At 44.1% G+C, this 20,818-nt stretch overlaps 1 protein-coding gene and 1 pseudogene across 1 annotated transcript; one reads left to right on the forward strand and one right to left on the reverse strand.

The window, feature by feature from the left end:
* The first annotated feature begins 10,236 nt into the window (after nt 1-10,236).
* Nucleotides 10,237-18,173, forward strand: LOC109503918 (putative nuclease HARBI1; annotated as a pseudogene).
* Nucleotides 18,174-19,419: 1,246 nt separating this feature from the next.
* Nucleotides 19,420-19,961, reverse strand: LOC109503731 (trihelix transcription factor GT-3a-like). Its single transcript, XM_025307577.1, is given in 2 exon segments — nt 19,420-19,598; nt 19,601-19,961. Coding segments are annotated over 2 exon segments (540 nt in total).
* Between the last annotated feature and the right edge of the window lie 857 nt (nt 19,962-20,818).

The following is a 20,818-nucleotide window of genomic DNA, read 5'->3' on the forward strand; positions in this document are numbered from 1 at the left end:
AGCTCGCCGGGGCCAGGAAGAGGCTCGGGGTCAAGGGCAAGGCCCCTGGCCCCGACGGGATTCCTGGCCGCGCCTGGGCCCTCGCACTCGGCGAGGGAAACCTGTTCGTGGCCACCCGCAGGGTACTGAGCGGGTGCCTCAGGGAGGAGGTATTCCCCCTTAGAGTGGAGGAGGCCCAAACTGGTCCTCCTCCCCAAAGAGGGCAAAGTACCCGGCAGTGCGTCGGCCTATAGGCCGATATACCTGCTGGACGAGGCGGGCAAGTTGCTTGAACGCATCGTTGCCGACCGCCTCGTCCAGCACCTGTCCTCGGAGGGACCGAACCTCCACGATCGCCAATATGGGTTCAGGCCCGGGAGATCAACGTTAGACGCAGTCCAGTGTTTCCGGGGCCTGACCCAGGCGGTCGTGGAGAGGGACGGCGGGGTGTTGCTGGCAGTATCCTTAGATATAAGGAACGCCTTCAACACCCTGCCGTGGTCGGAGATAGGACTGGCACTCATGCATCACGGTGTGCCCGCTTATCTTCGGCGTATCCTCTCGGCCTACTTCGGGGGCAGGGACCTCGCCTTCCCAGTGGAGGCCGGCGCACAATGGAACGCGATGTTCCGCAGGGGTCCGTCTCGGGCTCCCTGCTGTGGAACATCGTGTTCGACCGGGTGCTGAGAACTCCGCTCCCCCCGGGCTGCCACGTCATCTGCTATGCGGATGATACATTAGTGGTGGCCGGGGGGGAGAGCTGGGGGGAGAGCTGGGGGGAAGCCCGCCTCCGAGCGGAGGCGGCACTGGTATCGGTGGTGGGCTCCATAAAGGACCTGGGCCTATCGGTGGCGCCCCAGAAGACCAAAGCTGTATACTTCTACGGCAGAGGTCGAGGGGCGCCTCCGGAGACTCAGGTCCTTGTAGATGGTGTCCACGTCCGCATTGGGCCGACGATAAAGTATCTCGGTCTGACGCTGGACAGTCGCTAGAGTTTCGGGCCTCACTTTGGGAACCTGGCCTCCAGGGTGCGCAAGGCGGGCCTGGCGGTCGCCAGCCTCATGCCCAGGGGGCCCAGGATGGATGGCATGTCGCCTGTATGTCACGGCCGTGCTCTCGATCGCCCTGTACGGGGCGCCCATATGGGCGCCCAGCCTCTTGGTCTGCCGAAGGGGAAAACGCTCCCTTCGGCAGGCCTTGAGGCCAGTATTAATCAGGGCGATTCGAGAGTATCGGACCGTGTCATACATGGCGGCGACCACCCTGGCCGGCGTCCCTCCCGTGGAGCTCCTTGCCGAGGAGAGGTCGATCCTCTATTGGCGGGTGAAGGAGCTCCGCGGGGAGGGGGCTCTAACGGCCAGGGATTTGAAGGGCCTGAAGTTCCAGGCCAGGGACCGGACCCTTCGGAAGTGAAAGGACGAATTGTCCGACCCGAAGGTGTCCGGTCCCATAACGGCCGCGGCTGTCCGCCCCTGCCTGTCTGAAGTGACGGGCAGGAGGGGGCGTGGAATGACATTCCACCTGGTGCAGATGCTGACCGGGCATGGCTGCTTCGGTCGGTATCTGCACCGGATACGAAAGGAGCCCACCACTCGATGCCACCACTGCCCCATCCTCGAGGACACGGCGCACCATACCCTGTCCGCATGCTCCGCATGGGACGGGGAGCGCCGGGTCCTCGAGGGGGCGTTGAGGTGCCGAAGGGGGGAACTCTCGCTCCCGCGCATGGTCATGGCCATGTGCGGGAGCGAGGAAATGTGGGACGCAGCGGCCTCCTTCTGCAGGGAGACCATCTCGCAGAAGGAGGCCGCGGAGTGGGGACGCCGACCAAGGGTGCATCGCAATAGGCGACGCACTGGTCGGCGGTCTCCAGAAGGGGGAATCGGCAGCTGGCCCGAGGTGGCGTCGGCCGAGGAGGACCTACCTGTCCACAAAGACGGGACAGAGACTCCTCGGCCGCCTCGGGCCCGCCTCCGTCCGGACGGGGGGACTAGGTTTCCCTAGATCTCCCCCGTGCGGTCGGACAGGTAGGACAAGGGGGAGTGGGGTCCCGGTTGGGGCCGGGCCCACTCCCACAAAAAAACCCTCCCCCCTTGACTAGCAAGAAGGGGGGTAAGGAGGAGGGGTAGGTGTTCTCTTCCTCCTAATAGGTGATACCACAAGGCCAACCGGTGGGACAACCCACCGGGGACCACGCCCTGGACTCCCTCTGTGGGACAGGGCGCGGTACGTTGATGGCGCGGGGCTCCCGGAGAGCCCTGGGGCCGGGGGGTTGGGGAGGGAATGCGGGAGCAGTTCCCCTAACTCCCCACCCAACGGCCCGACAGGTAGACATCCCGCAGGGGTTTTAGTCGGTAAGAGTCCGACATAACCCCCTCCCCCCAAGGGGAGGGGGTATCCATGATGGATTTCCCCTGCGTTACCAAAGAAAAAAAAGGACAAGGTATAGATGACAACATATACAGGGTGTTCCGTAAGTTGAGGTCAATCGCTCGAGAGATGAATAGGGAACCACAAACAAAAAAGAAAGTTGATACAAACATAGGTCCAAAAATGTGTTCTTTTCGAGTTATCGCCATTTTTATATTAAAATTGGAATTGCTTTGCTTTTGAATTTTTTTGGTTTTGGATTTTCAATGGTTTTTGAGTTTCAAAACACAACTAAAGTCAAATAAAAGTTGCGGGCTGCTTTAGCACTACTCAGAATGCACCGCATGGAGGTACAGCCCGCTTAGCATCGCTTGGCAGAGATCAGGACCCCACAGTTCGTCACTTCTGTGGTATTTAGTAACTCCAAACCCTCTCTGTCGTGTGTGCGTGTGTGTGTGCGTATGCGTGTGCGTGTGCGTGTGCGTGTGCGTGTGCGTGTGTGTGTGTGTGTGTATGTGTGTAAACGTAAAAATTATATGAGGTGTTCGAAAACAAAGCTTGTGAAAACAATAACACTGTGGTATTTACCACAGGAGTGACGAACTGTGGGGTCCTGATCTCTGCCAAGCGATGCTAAGCGGGCTGTACCTCCATGCGGTGCATTCTGAGTAGTGCTAAAGCAGCCCGCAACTTTTATTTGACTTTAGTTGTGTTTTGAAACTCAAAAACCATTGAAAATCCAAAACCAAAAAAATTCAAAAGCAAAGCAATTCCAATTTTAATATAAAAATGGCGATAACTCGAAAAGAACACATTTTTGGACCTATGTTTGTATCAACTTTCTTTTTTGTTTGTGGTTCCCTATTCATCTCTCGAGCGATTGACCTCAACTTACGGAACACCCTGTATTAAGAACCTATTGAGAGATAGACTAAAATAATAAATCAGAGCTACATCACGACGATATTATATATAGAAAAACTCAAGTCGTTGTACAGTCTCAGTTTAGGAATAAAAATTCTTAAAGATTTTAAAATTTCGATTGCGATGAAAGTCGACGACAAGGCATAAATGACACTGTATCATTGTTACCAGACAGCTACAAAGCAAACAATATGAAGAACTCTTTTGATCAACTTCTTTTAGAAAGATTACTCAAAAGACACTTCCTCTCATTAATGTTCACTGAGAAAGTATAATCATCTCAAATATATAAAAAAAATATAGAAAACATGTAAAAGACCAAAAATAGTAGTCTGCTAAACGTCTTTAAAAGACATCCTTAATTTGTTTAGGAAATGACGTCTTATAAATGTTCATTATTATTAGTCACGTTATAGACGTTCACGGAAAATGGATATAAATATATTTTCTTTTAACGCTACTCTGTTACTTGAGTTATACTCAAATCTCTGTAGTTATGCATATTTAAAAAAATTCATGTCATTTTTCAGCGCTGTCCACGAATAACGACGTGGACGCAATAGAATTCTGTTCCCTTTGGGAAGATTGATTTATGTGAATCTCCTTGCCTCTTACGATTCGAGATGCTTCATTTGCATGAGTCCTCTTGCCTCTCACAATTTATCATAAACATTCTTACAATAAATGCTTAAAAATGTTTCCATTCTCTTGAATTAGTTTAAAAAAATATACTAAAATTTCTCTTCAGGAAAGCATTTAAGAAAAAATTTTTTGGGCAAAAGTTAGTTGAGTTTAGAGGGAGACATCCAAACTGGTGACTTTGACCTTGACTTTGGGGTGAGATTTAAGAGTCACTTAAAGGTCAATTTAGTTTGTTTAAATGGAAACTCTTCCCTTCTAACTGCAAAAATGAAAAGAGCAGAAAATTCTGCGTCCAGCTATCTATAATATTATGTTATGAATTCAAATGGACTTTTGAGAATCGTTTCAAGACTTCCAGATCTTGTTTTAACTGATAAGGTCATTTCCAAATGTCGTCGACCTTGATGAACGATGTCAAGTGATGATGGTTCTAAATCGATTCGATATCGTTTTGACATCGATTGATAAATAATTTCTCGCTGTACGAAATCCAGGTATGAACAATATTATGATAGATAATCAAAAATATTTATAACAAATGTTTTATATAAATGATATAAATATGATGCTAATTTTGAAAAATTAACGTTTACATTATTTAAAAATAATCTCTTTATAAATGTTCTTTGAATATATTTATATCGTATTCTTTTTCATACTTAGATTTCCCGAACATTTGAATATTTATAAAATATTCAATATACATATTTTTATAAAATATTTTATAAATATTGTATTATTATTGTACTGGGTTAAGTAAGATTTTGAATAGGACTTTCTACAATAAAACATTTTTATTTTGCTACGTTTACTTCTAAACGCCAACAAATCGCCGTCGGTCCGCGCGTCGCAGTCCCACACATCAAACGACACGCTAAGTTGGGCGCCAGATGCGGATAGCCGCACCGATCACCAACAAAAAAAATAGCCGAATGACTGCAACGCGAGAATCCGACCGGACCGGTAGCTCCTCGAGATTTTCAGTCGGCAGTAGGGGAGGTTCGGTCGGGAATCCGGGAACGGGCAAGGAAATCAAAAGAATTCGGTCATCTAATCGTTAAGTCGATTTATTTTGCCTCGGGAATCGATAAGCTCCGGAACCCCGCGGGCCGGTACAAATACTCGTCGCGTTAATTCCGCGGAATCGACACTGCTCGCTCGCACAATAAGTTTGCGGGACACGACACAAAAGCGAAACACCGAACAACTAGAGCAGGTGGACGGTCTTACAATCTCGGGAACCTCCCGGCGGCGTGGCGTCGACGATCCTCGGGCGGGTCGGTCCGGGGTTGAGGTGGAATGCAGCTCCTCTCCTCCGCCAATCTCGCCTGGCTCGCTGCTGCACGGCACTGCACAGCACTCGCTATTTCTTGATCGGGATCGGAACTTTCGGAATGTGCGGGCGGTACAGTACGGATTGCTTTTTGGTTGTCGGAACACCAAAAAACGCTTCTCTCATGACTACCGAACGGTACTCTCTTCCGCGAGCGGAAAACGGTTCGTCTCGTCTCGAGTCGAAAAATAGATCTCGTCTCCTCGAGGCCAAAATCGAATCTGTTTCTTTTTCTAACGAAAAAACGGAATCTCGTTCTTTCGCTCCGTTTTTGCGAGGGGGTTCTCCTGTCCCCGTTCCTCGCCTACTCCAAGGCTGCGTTCCAAAACTTTACTCGGTTAACTTAATAGACTCGGAGGTGGAAGGGAAATAAAGTAAGTATGGTTAGTTACTAAATCTAAAAGAATTTGAACAGTGGAGAGTAAGACCAGAGTAAGAAAATGGATGACACGCGCATAGATGAAGCACTTCGTGGAGCAATTATATCATCAAGTATTATAACGAATAAAATATTACAAAATATTCTTAGTATAGATATTTTTAATGCATATGACAGCAGTGAAAGCGACGATGAAACAGATATGTTAAATACGACTGCACTATTTTATCAGTCAAGAGAAAGAAAAAGAAAAGTTATTAGAACCCACACAGCACTGCAATATTGCAGCAATATTGAAACAATATTATAATATCGTAGCAATATTACAAAATCACAAGATTATTATATAATATTCCAGCAATATTATCACATTATTACAGAGTGATATATCAGATTACAATATCACTGGAATATTACTGCAATGTTACAATGTGACTATCGTATGGCAACATAGTGACAATATTACAACAATATTGCGCGATGATAAATCTCATTGCAATATCACAGGAATATTGCCGCTATATTCCAGCATGATAGACCACTACGTAATATTTCTGAATATCGCAGTAATACTTCAATGATATATCAATCTACAATATCGCAGAAATATTATAACAATGTTGCGGAGTGATATATCAGATTACAATATCAGTGAAATATTACTGCAATGTTACAACGTGACTATTATATGACAACATAGTGACAATATTACAACAATATTGCGCGATGATTCTTTTAATATTGCGCGATGATAAATCTCATTGCAATATCATAGGAATATTGCCGCTATATTCCAGTATGATAGACCACTACGTAATATTTCTGAGTATCGCAATAATACTTCAATGTGATATATCAATCTACAATATCGCAGGAATATTATAACAATGTTGCGGAGTGATATATCAGACAGATTGAATAAATCAGCATTATAAAGTGAAAAAACGTTAGAAAAATTGATATAAGATGAAATTCGTGATTTCGGCTACAATGTTAAGTCCGCCATATTGAAAAAAAATATAAAAAGGAAACTACCCACATATTTCTAAGGTACAAATGTTAATAACGCGATCTTTGTAGTTTCCGGTATAAAATAATAATTTTTTTTAAGAAATCAATGATTTTCATAAAAGACAGACTGAAGAAAATACGCCGTTTTGTTTAGATCTAAATGGTCAAATTGTAAAAAGCTTACCCGAAAACTCTTAAAAAAATTATTCCCGAAAAGAATTATTAGCGATTTCTTTAATATCTGTTAGCTCAAAGTTTATAGTCACGCTATTAACGGTTGCTGTACTCAGTTTCAAAATCCTTTACTGAATAAGACATAAAATTTTTCGATTTGCGAAAAGTTCTTATTGAGAACTTCTATAAACATTATTCTTTATGCTATCATTATATTTATATTTCTATTATTGAAAATTGTCTTATATACGAGGGCGGTCCGATAAGTACTTAGCCTCACCGCCCGATGGCGCCACTATCGCAAGAGAAATTTACTATCGTGTAGTACATTCTCGTAGACGGCTACTGTCGAAATTTCAGCCGAATCGGACTCGTAGTTTTGTTTTGACCGCGTGTGGAAGCGGGCGTGTCCGCGGATTTTAGAAAAATAGAAAAAGAGCAATATCGGTCGGTGATTCGATTCTTGTTTTTGGAAGGGAAATCGCGCAGCGAAATCAAAGAACGCTTGGATGCTGTGTACGGTGACTCTTCTCCTTCGATGGCGACCGTCAAAAATTGGTTTAACGAGTTTCAACGTGGCCGCACGTCGGTTTTTGATGAGCCACGCTCAGGTGCCCCGAAAACGGCTACCACGGAGGATAACATGACAAAAATCCATGATCTCGTATTGGCAGACCGCCGATTGAAGGTGCGCGAGATAGCTGAGACAGTAGGCATCTCAAAAGACGGCGTGGGTCATATCCTGCATGAAATTTTGGGCATGAGAAAGCTATCGGCGCGATGGGTGCCGCGTTTGCTCACTCCGGACAACAAGCGCAACCGTGAGACCACTTCAGAGCAGTGTTTGACGCTGTTTAAGCGCAATCCGAAGGAGTTTCTGCGTCGTTTCGTGACCGTCGACGAAACATGGATCCACTGGTACACACCAGAGACCAAGGAACAGTCGAAACAGTGGACTTCACCCAGCGAACGTGCTCCGAAGAAGGCGAAGACTGTCCTATCGGCCGGAAAGGTGATGGCCACCGTTTTCTGGGATTCACAAGGTGTGATCTACATCGACTACCTGGAGAAGAGCAAAACGGTCACAGGGCTGTATTATGCCGAATTATTGGGCCGATTCGACGGCGAATTGCAGAAAAAACGGCCCCATTTGGCGAAGAAAAAAGTGCTCTTCCACCATGACAACGCACCGGCTCACACCTCTGCCCTCGCCACGGTCAAATTGGTCGAATTGGGCTACGAACTGCTGCCCCATCCACCGTATTCTCCAGATTTGGCCCCGTGCGACTTCTTTTTGTTTCCAAACTTGAAAAAGTCACTCGCCGGGCAGAAATTTGAGTCGAATGAGGAGGTCATCGCCGCCACGGAGGCCTACTTTGCAGACCTCGAGAAAACGTATTTTTCAGACGGGTTAAAGAAGTTGGAGCATCGCTGGGTCAAGTGTATCGAGCTAAAAGGAGACTATGTTGAGAAATAAATCGCCACTTTTCCAAAATTTTCGTTTTTCTTTTGTAGGCTAAGTACTTATCAGACCACCCTCGTATATATACGTTAATATTACATCTGTATTTTTATTATAAAAATGATAATGATAAGATACTGATTTTAATAAAAACTTTTTAGCAATTATGGTTTATAGCATCTTACAAATCTTATAAAATTTATGATTCTGAAGCTATGATTACCGAAAATATTTTGCGTTTTGACTTAACAGATGAGCTATATATCAGACAATATCACTGGAATATTACAATATCACTAGAATACTGCAATGTTACAATGTGACTATCGTATGGCAACATAGTGGCAATATTACAACATTATTGCGCGATGATAAATCTCATTGCAATATCACAGGAATATTGCCGCTATATTCCAGCATGACAGACCGCCACGTAATATTTCTGATTATCGCCGCAATACTGCAGTGTGAAACAATTTATATACAGGGTGTCCCATTTTAATGTCACATCACAAATATCTCAGAAACACTGCGTTAAATAAAAAAATGTTTCAGACAAAAGTTGTTTGGCTTGAAGGAGGACAAGAAAGCTATAGCATTTTGTTTATAAATGGCGCCACTTTTGAGATATTCACTGACAATCAATTTTCATAAATGGAAATCCGAATTTTTTGTTATATTTTCTTTTTCTATTAATTAATTTGGACAATTTTTGTCTGAAACATTTTTTTATTTGGTTAATATTTTTTGAGATATTTAAGGAAAACTTGGTAACTTTTTCAACATTTAACTTACGATATCTCGCTAACTATTCGTCGAAAGAAAAAATAGTATTAGACTTTTTTACTTTACTTACTATCAAGAATATATTATTATAATAGTGCCCTAACTTTTGTTAACTTATCGACCTTTGGAAATTTCAAAATTATTAAATTAACAAAAGTTAGGGCACTATTAATATATTCTTGATATTAAATAAAATAAAAAAGTCTAATACTATTTTTTTTGTCGACGAATAGTTAGCGAGATATCGTAAGATAAATGTTGGAAAAGTTACCAAGTTTTTCTTAAATATCTCAAAAAATATTAAGCAAATAAAAAATGTTTCAGACAAAAGTTGTTCAAATTAATTGGTAGAAAAAGAAGATATAATAAAAAGTTGGGATTTTCACTTATAAAAATTGATGGTCAGTGAATATCTTGAAAGTGGCACCATCTATTAACAAAATGCTATCGCTGTCTTATGTCCCCCTTCAAGTCAAACAACTTTCGTCTGAAACATTTTTTTATTTAATGCAGTGTTTCTAAAGCGTGGTCTACAATGGCCGTAAGCAATAAGAAGAAAGCGTGAACAGTAAGAAATGAACCAACCACAGTTGATTATTTTTGTCATAATCGACTGTGATTGGTTTATTTCTTACCGCTTACGCTTACTTCTTACTGCTTACTGCCATTGTAGACCACGCTTGAGATATTTTTGCGAGATTTATGCCTAGGACATTAAGTATTTTTGCAATATTGCTGTGATATTTATGTAATATTTCAGTAATATTCCTGCAATATTGCAGCAACATTTAAGAAATATTGCAACAACATTCCTGCGATTGCAGTAATATTTCGGCAATATTTTGCAATTTTTCTGCAGTATTGTGGCTATATTTCATAGGTATTCCTGCAAGATTGTGGCGATATTTCAACAACATTGTGACAATAGTCCTGTGATATTGTGACAATATTCCTACAACATCATAACAATATTCCCGCAATATTTCTGCGAGACTTATGCCTAGGACATTAAATATTTCTGCAATATTGTTGTCATATTTATGCAAAATTTTAATAATATTCCTGCAACATTTCTGTAATATTTCTGCAATATTGCGGTGCTATGTGGGAATAGAAGGTTATATGGAGCAAGTAGTGCCAAGATTTACGACACGACAACTTAAGGGACATTTTCGTATGGTACCTGATTGTTTTGCGTTATTAGAAAATAGACTAGGTTTAATGTTATCGAAAACTACAAATATTGGAAGACCTTTTATACCACCAAGGACACAATTACTTGCCACTTTATGGCTGTTAGCAACTCCTAACTCATATAGGTGAGTATCATTTTGAAATATAAAATAAAAGTTATAAAAAAGAATTCTGAGTTTGTATAAAGAATATCATAATATTACTTAAGCTTATAAGTAAGTAAAGTCAGTGACACAGTGCTTTTTTCATGCTGGATTTTGTGATATACCAGAAATATTTAGTTCTTATTAGTATATTTCTTATTAGTATATTTCTAGAATCACTGGATCTAGCAGGAAAACAAGCACTGTGTACTGCTGACTTTGCTTACTTATTATTTATATTCGTAAGTGATAAAATTTTTATATAATATATAGATCAGTTGGATTAAAGTTTAACTTGGCAAAGTCATCATTAAACCATTGTGTTTGACGTGTAATTCGTGTTCTATGTAATATATCAAGATCTATTATTAAGTGGCCAAATGTTACTGAAATGAATACTGTACAAGAAAAATTTTAAAAAATTGCTGGCCTCCCGCTTGTTCTTGGAGCTGTTGATGGTATGCAAATCGAAATTCCAGTACCATCTATAAGTTTTTATAATTTTATTTTTGTGACCAATGAAATGTTTAAGTTTGATTAAAAGGAAATTTTGTATTAATTGCACAGGTAGACACACAATGCTATCTTACGAGAAGTGAATAGATATGCTATTACGTTACAAGCTATATGTAATGCAGATCTATATTTTACTGATTGTTACGCTGGATATCCTGGTTCTGTAAGCGACTGTCGAGTTTTTCGAAACTCTGACGTTTATCAAAATGTTAATAGGAATCCGCACTTCTTTTTTCCTAATGACGAAATGATTATAGGAGATAAAGTTTATCCTCTATTTAGATGGTGTTTGACAGCTTACAGAGACAATGGTCATTTAACACGGGTAAGATTAAATATTAAAGTAATATTAATACTTAGTTTACTTTTTAGAAATTAAATTTAGATAACTTAATATTAGTTAATATAATTTTATTGTAGCATATTATCAGAAGAATATATTATACTATTATTACTTCTCTGTATATATCAGATGTAGTAAAAAGAAATCCATTATTTTTCCAATAGATGGCTTTAGTTATCTATATCTTGCGTTGTATAAGTCCGATCGGGTTCCACTAGATAGCGTTAGAAAGATGAGATTTCGTACTAAAAAAACTTTTTTGATAGTTTTGTGATTAGTTGACTCAGTTTCGTTTGAGCGCGCGTCAAAGATGGACACTAGCAAAGAGAAAATACGCTATATTTTACAGTTTTTCTTCGATAAAGGCGAAAACGCAAGCCAGGCGGGTGAAAATGTGAATAGTGTTTATGGTCCTGATATTGTAACAGCCAATCACGCGCAATTTTGGTTTCGTCGATTCCGTTCCGGTAATTTCGATGTCAAAGATGCACCACGCACTGGAAGGCCAATTGTCGAAAATATCGATAAAATCATGGACATTGTCGAGTCCGACCGTCATGTAAGCACTGTTTCGATTGCCCAAGAGCTAAAGATTGCACAAAAAACCGTTTGGAACCATTTGAATAAGGCTGGATACAAAAAGAAGCTCGATGTATGGGTGCCACACGAGTTAACGAAAAAAAACCTCATGGACCGAATTTCCATCTGCGAATCGCTATTGAATCGCAACAAAATCGACCCATTTCTGAAGCGGTTGATCACTGGTGATGAAAAGTGGATCACTTACGACAATGTCAAGCGAAAACGGTCGTGGTCGAATCGCGGTGAGCCGGCGGAAACGGTGGCCAAGCCAGGATTGACGGCCAGGAAGGTTTTACTGTGTGGTGGTGGGATTGGCAGGGAATTATCTACTATGAGCTGCTCCCCTACGGCAAAACTCTTAACTCGGAACTATACTGTCAACAACTGGACCGTCTGAAGGAAGCAATCGCCTAGAAGCGGCCATCTTTGGCCAATAGGAGAGGAATTGTGTTCCATCAGGACAACGCCAGGCCATACATATCGATAGTGACTCGCCAGAAGCTCCGGGAGCTTGGTTGGGAGGTTCTTATGCATCCACCTTATAGTCCGGACCTGGCACCAAGTGATTACCATCTGTTCCTGTCCATGGCGAACAATTTTTCTGGTGAAAAATTCGCTTCAAGAGAGGCTTGTGAAAATCGACTGTCTCAATTTTTTGCCAATAGGGACGAGGGCTTCTATGAGAGAGGCATAATGAAATTACCTTCAAAATGGCAACAAGTTATCGAACAAAACGGCGCATATTCGGATCATTCTAACTATGGTAACTAAAGCCTTCAATTTCATGCAAAAATAATGGATTTCTTTTTACTACACCTAATATTATAATATACAGAGTGTCTTATAACTAATCTGGCAGAGCTCGTAGAGACATAGGGCGGGTTAAGACAAATATTAAAGTCCCATATCGTTTTGTGAGATTCGCAATAATTATCGAGTTACTAATGACAGAAATCTGAAGAATGAGTGCACGTCGAGACGTTATGGGAGGAGCATCTAGCTGCTCAGGCTAAAGAGCACTGCCCAGTCGACAAAGGAACTGTTGCCGGCGCGCGGAGAGAGGAAGGACGACGCGCCAATGTTTATGTCCTTACCTCGCCGCTCCTACATCCCGCCGCACCGCGTCTAAGCTCGCGCCGATATGGCCGCTGAATATTCGCGATTACAATTATGAGATTATTTTATGAGGTACCACAGATAGCTCATATTGAATTGTAAAGTTCAAGATTCAAAAGTTCTTTGATCAAGGAAAACATCGAAAAAGAGAAAGCGATAGAGAGCGATGAGATCTACAGAGATTCTCATCGTTTTCTATCGCAATCTATCATTTTGCTGCATCGGATCCGAAAGAAATGATATCGCGTAAAGATAGAGTACGATGAACACTTTTCATCTATTACTCTATTGTATTCTATTGTACTCTATCGTTAGGAGAATATTTAATTGTTAGAGTATGATAGAATTCCCCTGCCGGCGCCGGGCCATGTACTGGTGGACGGAGGAGCTGGAGGCCCTCCGAGACTCCTCCGTCCACGCCAGACGGGCGTACTATCGGGCCCGGCGACGAGGCGGGGACGTCGCAGGGACAAAAGAGGGCTACCTGAGAGCCAGAAAAACCCTCAAGGTCGCCATCGTCGAGACCAAGCGAGCGGCCTGGGAGCAGATGGTGAGCTCCCTGGACGACGATCCGTGGGGGCGCCCATACAAAAGGGTCATGGGGAAGATCCGTCCATTGGTGCCCCCACCAACGGAGACGTTGGACCGCCAGGCCCTCGAGGGGTTCCTGGATGCCCTCTTTCCGAGGGCAGAAGGGGGCCCCCCATGATCCCGACCCCCCCGTTGGGAGAGGGTGATTGGGACGAGGGTCTGGCGGTGAGTCCAGAGGAGCTCACTGCGGCCAGGAAAAGGCTCGGGGCCAAGGGGGAAGCCCCTGGCCCCGACGGAATTCCTGGCCGGGCCTGGGCCCTCGCCCTCGGCGAGGGAAACCTGTCCGAAGCCACACGCAGGGTTTTCAGCGGGTGGCTGAGGGAGGGGGTATTCCTCCCAGAGTGGAGGAGGGCCAGACTGGTCCTCCTCCCCAAGGAGGGCAAAGCACCCGGGAGTGCGTCGGCCTATAGGCCGATATGCCTGCTGGACGAGGCGGGCAAGATGCTGGAGCGCATCGTTGCCGACCGCCTCGTCCAGCACCTGTCCTCGGAGGGGCCGGACCTCCACGACCACCAGTACGGGTTCAGGCCCGGAAGGTCAATGCTGGATGCTATCCAGTGCTTCCGGGACCTGACCCGGGCGGTCGTGGAGGAGGAGGGCGCGGTGTTGTTGGCAGTGTCGTTAGATATAACGAACGCCTTCAACACCCTGCCCTGGCCGGAGATTGGACGGGTCCTCGAACACCACGGGGTGCCCGTCTATCTCCGGCGAATCCTATCGGCCTACTTCGGGGGTAGGGACCTCGCCTTCCCAGTGGAGGGCGGGGTTCAAGGCCGGCGCGCTATGGAGCGCGGTGTTCCGCAGGGGTCGGTTCTCGGCCCCCTGCTATGGAACATCGCGTTCGACCGGGTGCTGCGCACTCCGCTTCCCCTCGGTTGCCACGTCGTCTGCTACGCAGACGACACGTTAGTGATAGCCGGGGGGGAGAGCTGGGGGGAAGCCCGCCTCCGCGCGGAGACGGCATTGGTGTCAGTGGTGAGTACCATCAGAGACCTGGGTCTCAAGGTGGCGCCCCAAAAGACCCAGGCCGTGTTTTTTCACGGCGGGGGTCGGAGGGTGCCGCCAGGGACCTGGGTACTCGTAGATAGAGTCCACGTCCGCGTCGGGCCGACGATGAGATATCTCGGCCTGACGCTGGACAGCCGGTGGAGCTTCGGACCCCACTTTGGGGAACTGGCCCCCAGGGTGCACAAGGCAGGACTGGTGGTGGCCAGCCTGACGCGCACCCAAGGGGGCCCAGGATGGAGAGCTCGCCGCCTGTACGTCGCGACGGCGGTGCTCTCGATCGCCCTGTACGGGGCGCCCATCTGGGCGCCACAGCTGGGGGCCTGCCGCAGAGGCAAGTGCGCACTGCGGCAGGCCCTGAGGCCCGTGCTCATCAGGGCGATTCGGGGGTACCGGACCGTGTCGTACATGGCGGCGACCACCCTGGCCGGCGTCCCCCCTGTGGAGCTCCTAGCCGAGGAGCGGCATCTCCTTTACTGGAGGGTAAAGTAGCTTCACAGGGAGGGAAGAATGTCGGCCAAGGCCCTAAGGGGTCTGAAGCTCCAAGCCGAGGCCCGGACCCGGGAGAGGTGGGAGGACTTATTGTCCGACCCCCGGGGTCCCGGGCCAGCGACGGCAGCGGCTGTCCGCCCCTGCCTGTCCGAATTGACAGGCAGAAGGGGACGTGGACTATCCTTCCGTCTGGCGCAGGTGCTGACCGGGCACGGGTGCTTCGGTCGGTACCTGTGCCGGATAAGGAAGGAGCTCACCACTCGATGCCACCACTGCCCCGCGGCGGAGGACACGGCGCACCACACCCTGGTCGCGTACCCAGCATGGGCCGGGGAGCGCCGTGTCCTTTGCGGGGCGGTGGGATGCCGAGAAGGGGAGCTCTCGCTCCCGCACATGGTCAAAGCCATGTGCGGGAGCGAGGAGGCGTGGACAGCGGCGGTCTCCTTCTGTGAGACAGTAATGTCCCAGAAGGAGACCGCCGAGTGGGGGCGAAGACAGTACCGGGGCTGCGGGGAGCAGCTCCCGGGCGGACAACGCCCCCAGGGGGACGAGGGACGCGACAGCGGGCCCGGGGCAGCGCCGGCCGAGGGGGACTCACAGACCCGCGAGGGTAGGGAGTCCCCTCGGCCGCCACGGGCCCGCCACCGGTCGCAAGGGGGGGAGTAGGGGGCGGCGAGACGCCTTCCCTATCTTCCCCCCGAGCGACCGGACAAGTAGGGACAGGGGGGAGCGGTGTCCCGGTTGGGGCCGGGCCCGCTCCCCTACAAATCCTCCCCTCCCTGACTAGCAGGGAGGGGGGTAAGGAGGGAGGGCGGATGTCCTCTCCCTCCTTGACAGGAGACACCAGAAGGCCAACCGGCGGGGGGTAAACCTCGTCGGGGACCGCGCCCTGGATTCCCTTCGTGGAACAGGGCGCGGTACACAGATGGCGAGGGGCTCCCGTAAGGGAGCCCTGGAGCCGGGGAGTTGGGGAGGGAATACGGGAGTAGTTCCCCCGACTCCCCTCCTCACGGTCCGACAGGTAGACATCCCGCAGGGGTTTTAGTCGGTAAAAGTCCGACATAACCTCCTCCCCCCCCCCAAGGGGAGGGGGTATCCATGATGGATTTCCCCTGCGTGACCAAAAAAAAAAAAAGAAAAAGTATGATAGAATTCACGTAGACTCATCGTGACCTATCGTTTTATTCAAGTCTACACGGAAAATATGTTTGGTTGAATGAACCCATTTTCTGATGAAATGAGAGAGAGAAAGAGAGAGAGAGAGAGAGAACGATTAAGAAATTTTGATTGAAAAAAGCACAATTTTGTTAAAGTTAACCATAAACCTTGATGAATTAGATTCAGTGTTAATATTTTCACTTACTATTTCTCTGTATCGTTCATATTTCATTTGCAAGCTGTATCATGGACCAAACATTTTTACCATATATCATGCGTAAATTGTTGTCTTATATCGTAATTCTTGTCAGTGGTATATTAACGACAGAAGGAACTGAAAGTTCTGTATCGTACAATTGCGAAAAGAGGACCATCGTTGTCAATGGTGCACCAACGACACTCGGCATAAAATTGATTCCTAGGTATGATCGCGATACAACGCAAATCCGAGTGTGTTATTTTGACACGCATAAAAATAACGTGTCAAAATAACACATTCGGATTTGCGTTGTATCGCGATTATACCTAGGAATCAATTTTATGCCGAGTGTCGTTGGTGCACCATTGATAACGATGGTCCTCTTTTCGCAATTGTACGATACAGAACTTTCAGTTCCTTCTGTCATTAATATACCACTGACAAGAATTACGATATAAGACAACAATTTATGCATGATATATGGTAAAAATGTTTGGTCCATGATACAGCTTGCAAATGAAATATGAACGATACAGAGAAATATTAACTGAAAATATTAACACTAAATCTAATTCATCAAGGTTTATGGTTAACTTAAACAAAATTGTGCTATTCTCAATCAAAATTTCTTAATCGTTCTCTCTCTCTCTCTCTCTCTCTCTCTCTCTCTCTCTCTCTCTCTCTCTCTCTCTCTTTCTCTCTCTCATTTCATCAGAAAATAGGTTCATTCAATCAAACATATTTTCCGTGTAGACTTGAATAAAACGTTAGGACATGATGAGTCTCTACGCGAATTCTATCATACTCTAACAATTAAATATTCTCCTAACGATAGAGTACAATAGAGTACAATAGAGTAATAGATGAAAAGTATTCATCGTACTCTATCTTTACGCGATATCATTTCTTTCGGATCCGATGCAGCAAAACGATAGATTGCGATAGAGAACAATGAGAATTTCTATAGATCTCATCGCTCTCTATCGCTTTCTCCTTTTCGATGTTTTCCTTGATCAAAGAACTTTTGAACCTTGAACTTTACAATTCAATATGAGCTATCTGTGGTACCTCATAAAATAATCTCGTAATTGTAATCGCGAATATTCAGCGGCCATATCGGCGCGAGCTTAGACGCGGTGCGGCGGGATATAGGAGCGGCGAGGTAAGGACATAAACATTGGCGCATCGTCCTTCCTCTCTCCGCGCGCCGGCAACAGTTCCTTTGTCGACTGGGCAGTGCTCTTTAGCAGCTTGTCGACTGAGCAGCTAGATGCTCCTCCCATAACGTCTCGACGTGCACTCATTCTTCAGATTTCTGTCATTAGTAACTCGATAATTATTGCGAATCTCACAAAACGATATGGGACTTTTATATTTGTCTTAACTCGCTCTATGTCTCCACGAGCTCTGCCAGGTTAGTTATAAGACACCCTGTATATTATTACATTACAGGTTGAAAACAACTTTAATCATATTTTATCACAAACTAGACAAACGATAGAACGTGCTTTTGCACTATTAAAGGGTCGCTTTCGACGGTTGAAATATTTACACAATACATTTAATACCGGCGACAAACTTGGCTTGCTGCGTCGTGCATAATATTTGTTTAAATTATAATGAAGACATTGACAATTATATTGAAGACGGTATTGGAATAAATGAACAAAATAGAGAAAATTTTGAAGAGGATGAGCACATAAAAAATCGTAATATGGAAGGTGCAGCAAGACGCAATTATATTGCATTATTGTTATATCGAAGGAGAGAATAAATGAAAGAAAAATATGCATTGCATTATCTTTGGCTTTTTTATTACAAAATAAAAAATGTATAGTACAGTTTACAAGAGAAATTTATTTTAGATTTTAGTTACATTCCATATCATTACATTTGTCATCATATATATACAGGGTGTTTGATAGCTGATCATGCAGACGAAAGTTGGAGATAGATTGGGTGTAGCCGAGAAGAAAAGTCATGTACCATAATGTCAAATTGGCAATAGTTATCGAGTTATTAATTAAAACATGTGAGCCAACGAGCGCGTAGAGAGCGGAGGGCGACCGCAGTAAGCACGTAGACATTTGATACAGGCGGAGTCAGCGAGAGATGGTAGGCGAGCGCGCGCGGTGAAGGGCAACGTAAGCAACAAGAGGCGAACGCGCGCGATGAGGAGCGAGCGAGCGCGAACGACGAGGAGCGAGCGAGCGCAAGCGACAAGAGCCGAGCGAGCGCAAGCGACAAGAGCCGAGCGAGCGCGACGAAGAGCGAGCGAGCGCGAACGACGAGGTGCGAGCGAGCTATAAGGAAAAAGCTATAAAGAAAAAGCTCGCTCGCTCCTCGTCGCGCGCGATCGCCTCTTGTCGCTTACGTTGTCCTTCGCCGCGCGCGCTTGCCTACCGTCACTCACTGACTCCGCCTGTATGAAATGTCTACGTGCTTACTGCGGTCGCCCTCCGCTCTCTACGCGCTCGTTGGCTCACATGTTTTAATTAATAACTGGATAACTATTGGCAATTTGGCATTATGTTATGTTGGCAGTATGACTTTTCTTCTCAGCTACACCCAATCTATCTCCAACTTTCGTCTGCATGATCAGCTATCAAACACCCTGTATATATAATTATGTTATTTCCATAAAACTTTTGAATTAAACAAAAATAAAAATAAACTAGTTATTACTTTCATAGTAATATATACACTTTTCCTTTATCGACGAAAATCATCTTTTCATATTTAACGCAAAATTAAATTAATATTATATTTTCATATCGATCAACTTTAATTAAAACTAATAGTCAGTCTTTGATCGTTAAACTGTTATTATAATAACAAAATATTTTTCATTTTTATTAACAGAGAACATTATTTAAGATTTAACGTAAATAATAAAAATAATATCACTTTTATGCATATATATATATATATATATATATGTATATGTCTGGATTATTGCATGCAGCACAAAGAGAAACATCGCTGACTTTACTTACTTATTAGTTAAATAACGACACAAACTACAATTTCTCCAACAACTTTTCCATTACAGTTTTATAAATATCCAAAGCTTGTTTTTGCTGTTCTATTATTTCTTTGTGTCTTCTCTCTCTTGCATCTTCTCTTTGCTATGTTTTTCTTTTTCTTTGCTGTGCTTGTTCATGCAAATATTCCGTCAATTCATGCAGTTGCTTTGTCCTTTTTTTAAAGGTGGTGCATTGTTATCCTCATCAAATGTTAATTCTTCCTGCAATTAATTAAATTGAACACCTTGCAAATTTGATGCAATAGCCACTGGTTGTATGCTGTGAGATTTTCCAAATATTTCATCCATCTCGTCATAATATTTGCATTTTTTAAGTGCTGCACCAGACTTTGAATTGTTGTCTTTTATTTTTATATAAGTTTTTCGTAAGTTTTTCCACTTATTTTCAACTTGCTTGCCTGTAAATATGTAACCTTTATCTTTAAAGAACTCAACAATTTTGTTCCACATGACTTCATTTCTTATTTTGTCATCAAAAAGTTTTTCATGATCTTTCCATAAACAAAAATGAAGCATAATATCTGACGAGTGCTGCCATGTAGCTACAAAAAGCCATATAGAATATATTAAAGAAATATTAAACATATTAGAAAAAATTATAATCATAATTAAAACATGTGATATCATGGATAAATTATTTCTTATCTCACCATGGTTTCCATCTTCACCGCAAAATATGTTTTCCTTTTCTTCCATTGCGAAGTTATTTTGGAATGTATTACAATCTACAAGGAATTAATAATGTTAGTATAACATTTTAAGATTATTGAATAAATGGAACCGTAATAAAAAATGAATATCTTCTAGAAAATTATTAATAAAAAGAATAAAATAAAAAGAATAAAAATATACCTTGCTGTTGCTGTTGCTGCTCTGGGGAAGTATTTTGCGATAAATTAAAAAATTCTTGAACTTCTTTTGAATTTGGCACTGTATGTGCACTGTTATCTACAAAAATATATAAAGAGAAAGTTACTAATACATATCAATGATTAAGTGCACACATGTTAGTAGTTAAATTAGGGGGATTCTAACCCAAATTGCTAATTAATTATGCAAAAGACATTATTTATTAATTAATATTTTTTAATTAATACCCTCCTCCAATTGATTCCCCCTCTTAATTGATACCCCCTCTTAATTGACCTCCCCCTTAATTGACTCCCCCTCTTAATTGATACTCCCTCTTTATTGATCCCCCCTGTTCACTGACCCCCCCTCTTTATTGACCCCCCCCTTTTAATTGATACCCCCTCTTTATTGGTACCCTCCTGCTCCACCCCAGAATCTTTGATTCTATGAGCAAGATGGCGGCCGTGACGTCACGAGAGAAAAACGCGTCGGGCTGTAGGTAGACTCGAACCTGGGCCCCG

This window comes from Harpegnathos saltator, unplaced genomic scaffold (genome assembly GCF_003227715.2).
Source record: "Harpegnathos saltator strain DR-91 unplaced genomic scaffold, Hsal_v8.6 scaffold91, whole genome shotgun sequence".
Lineage (NCBI taxonomy): Eukaryota > Metazoa > Arthropoda > Insecta > Hymenoptera > Formicidae > Harpegnathos > Harpegnathos saltator.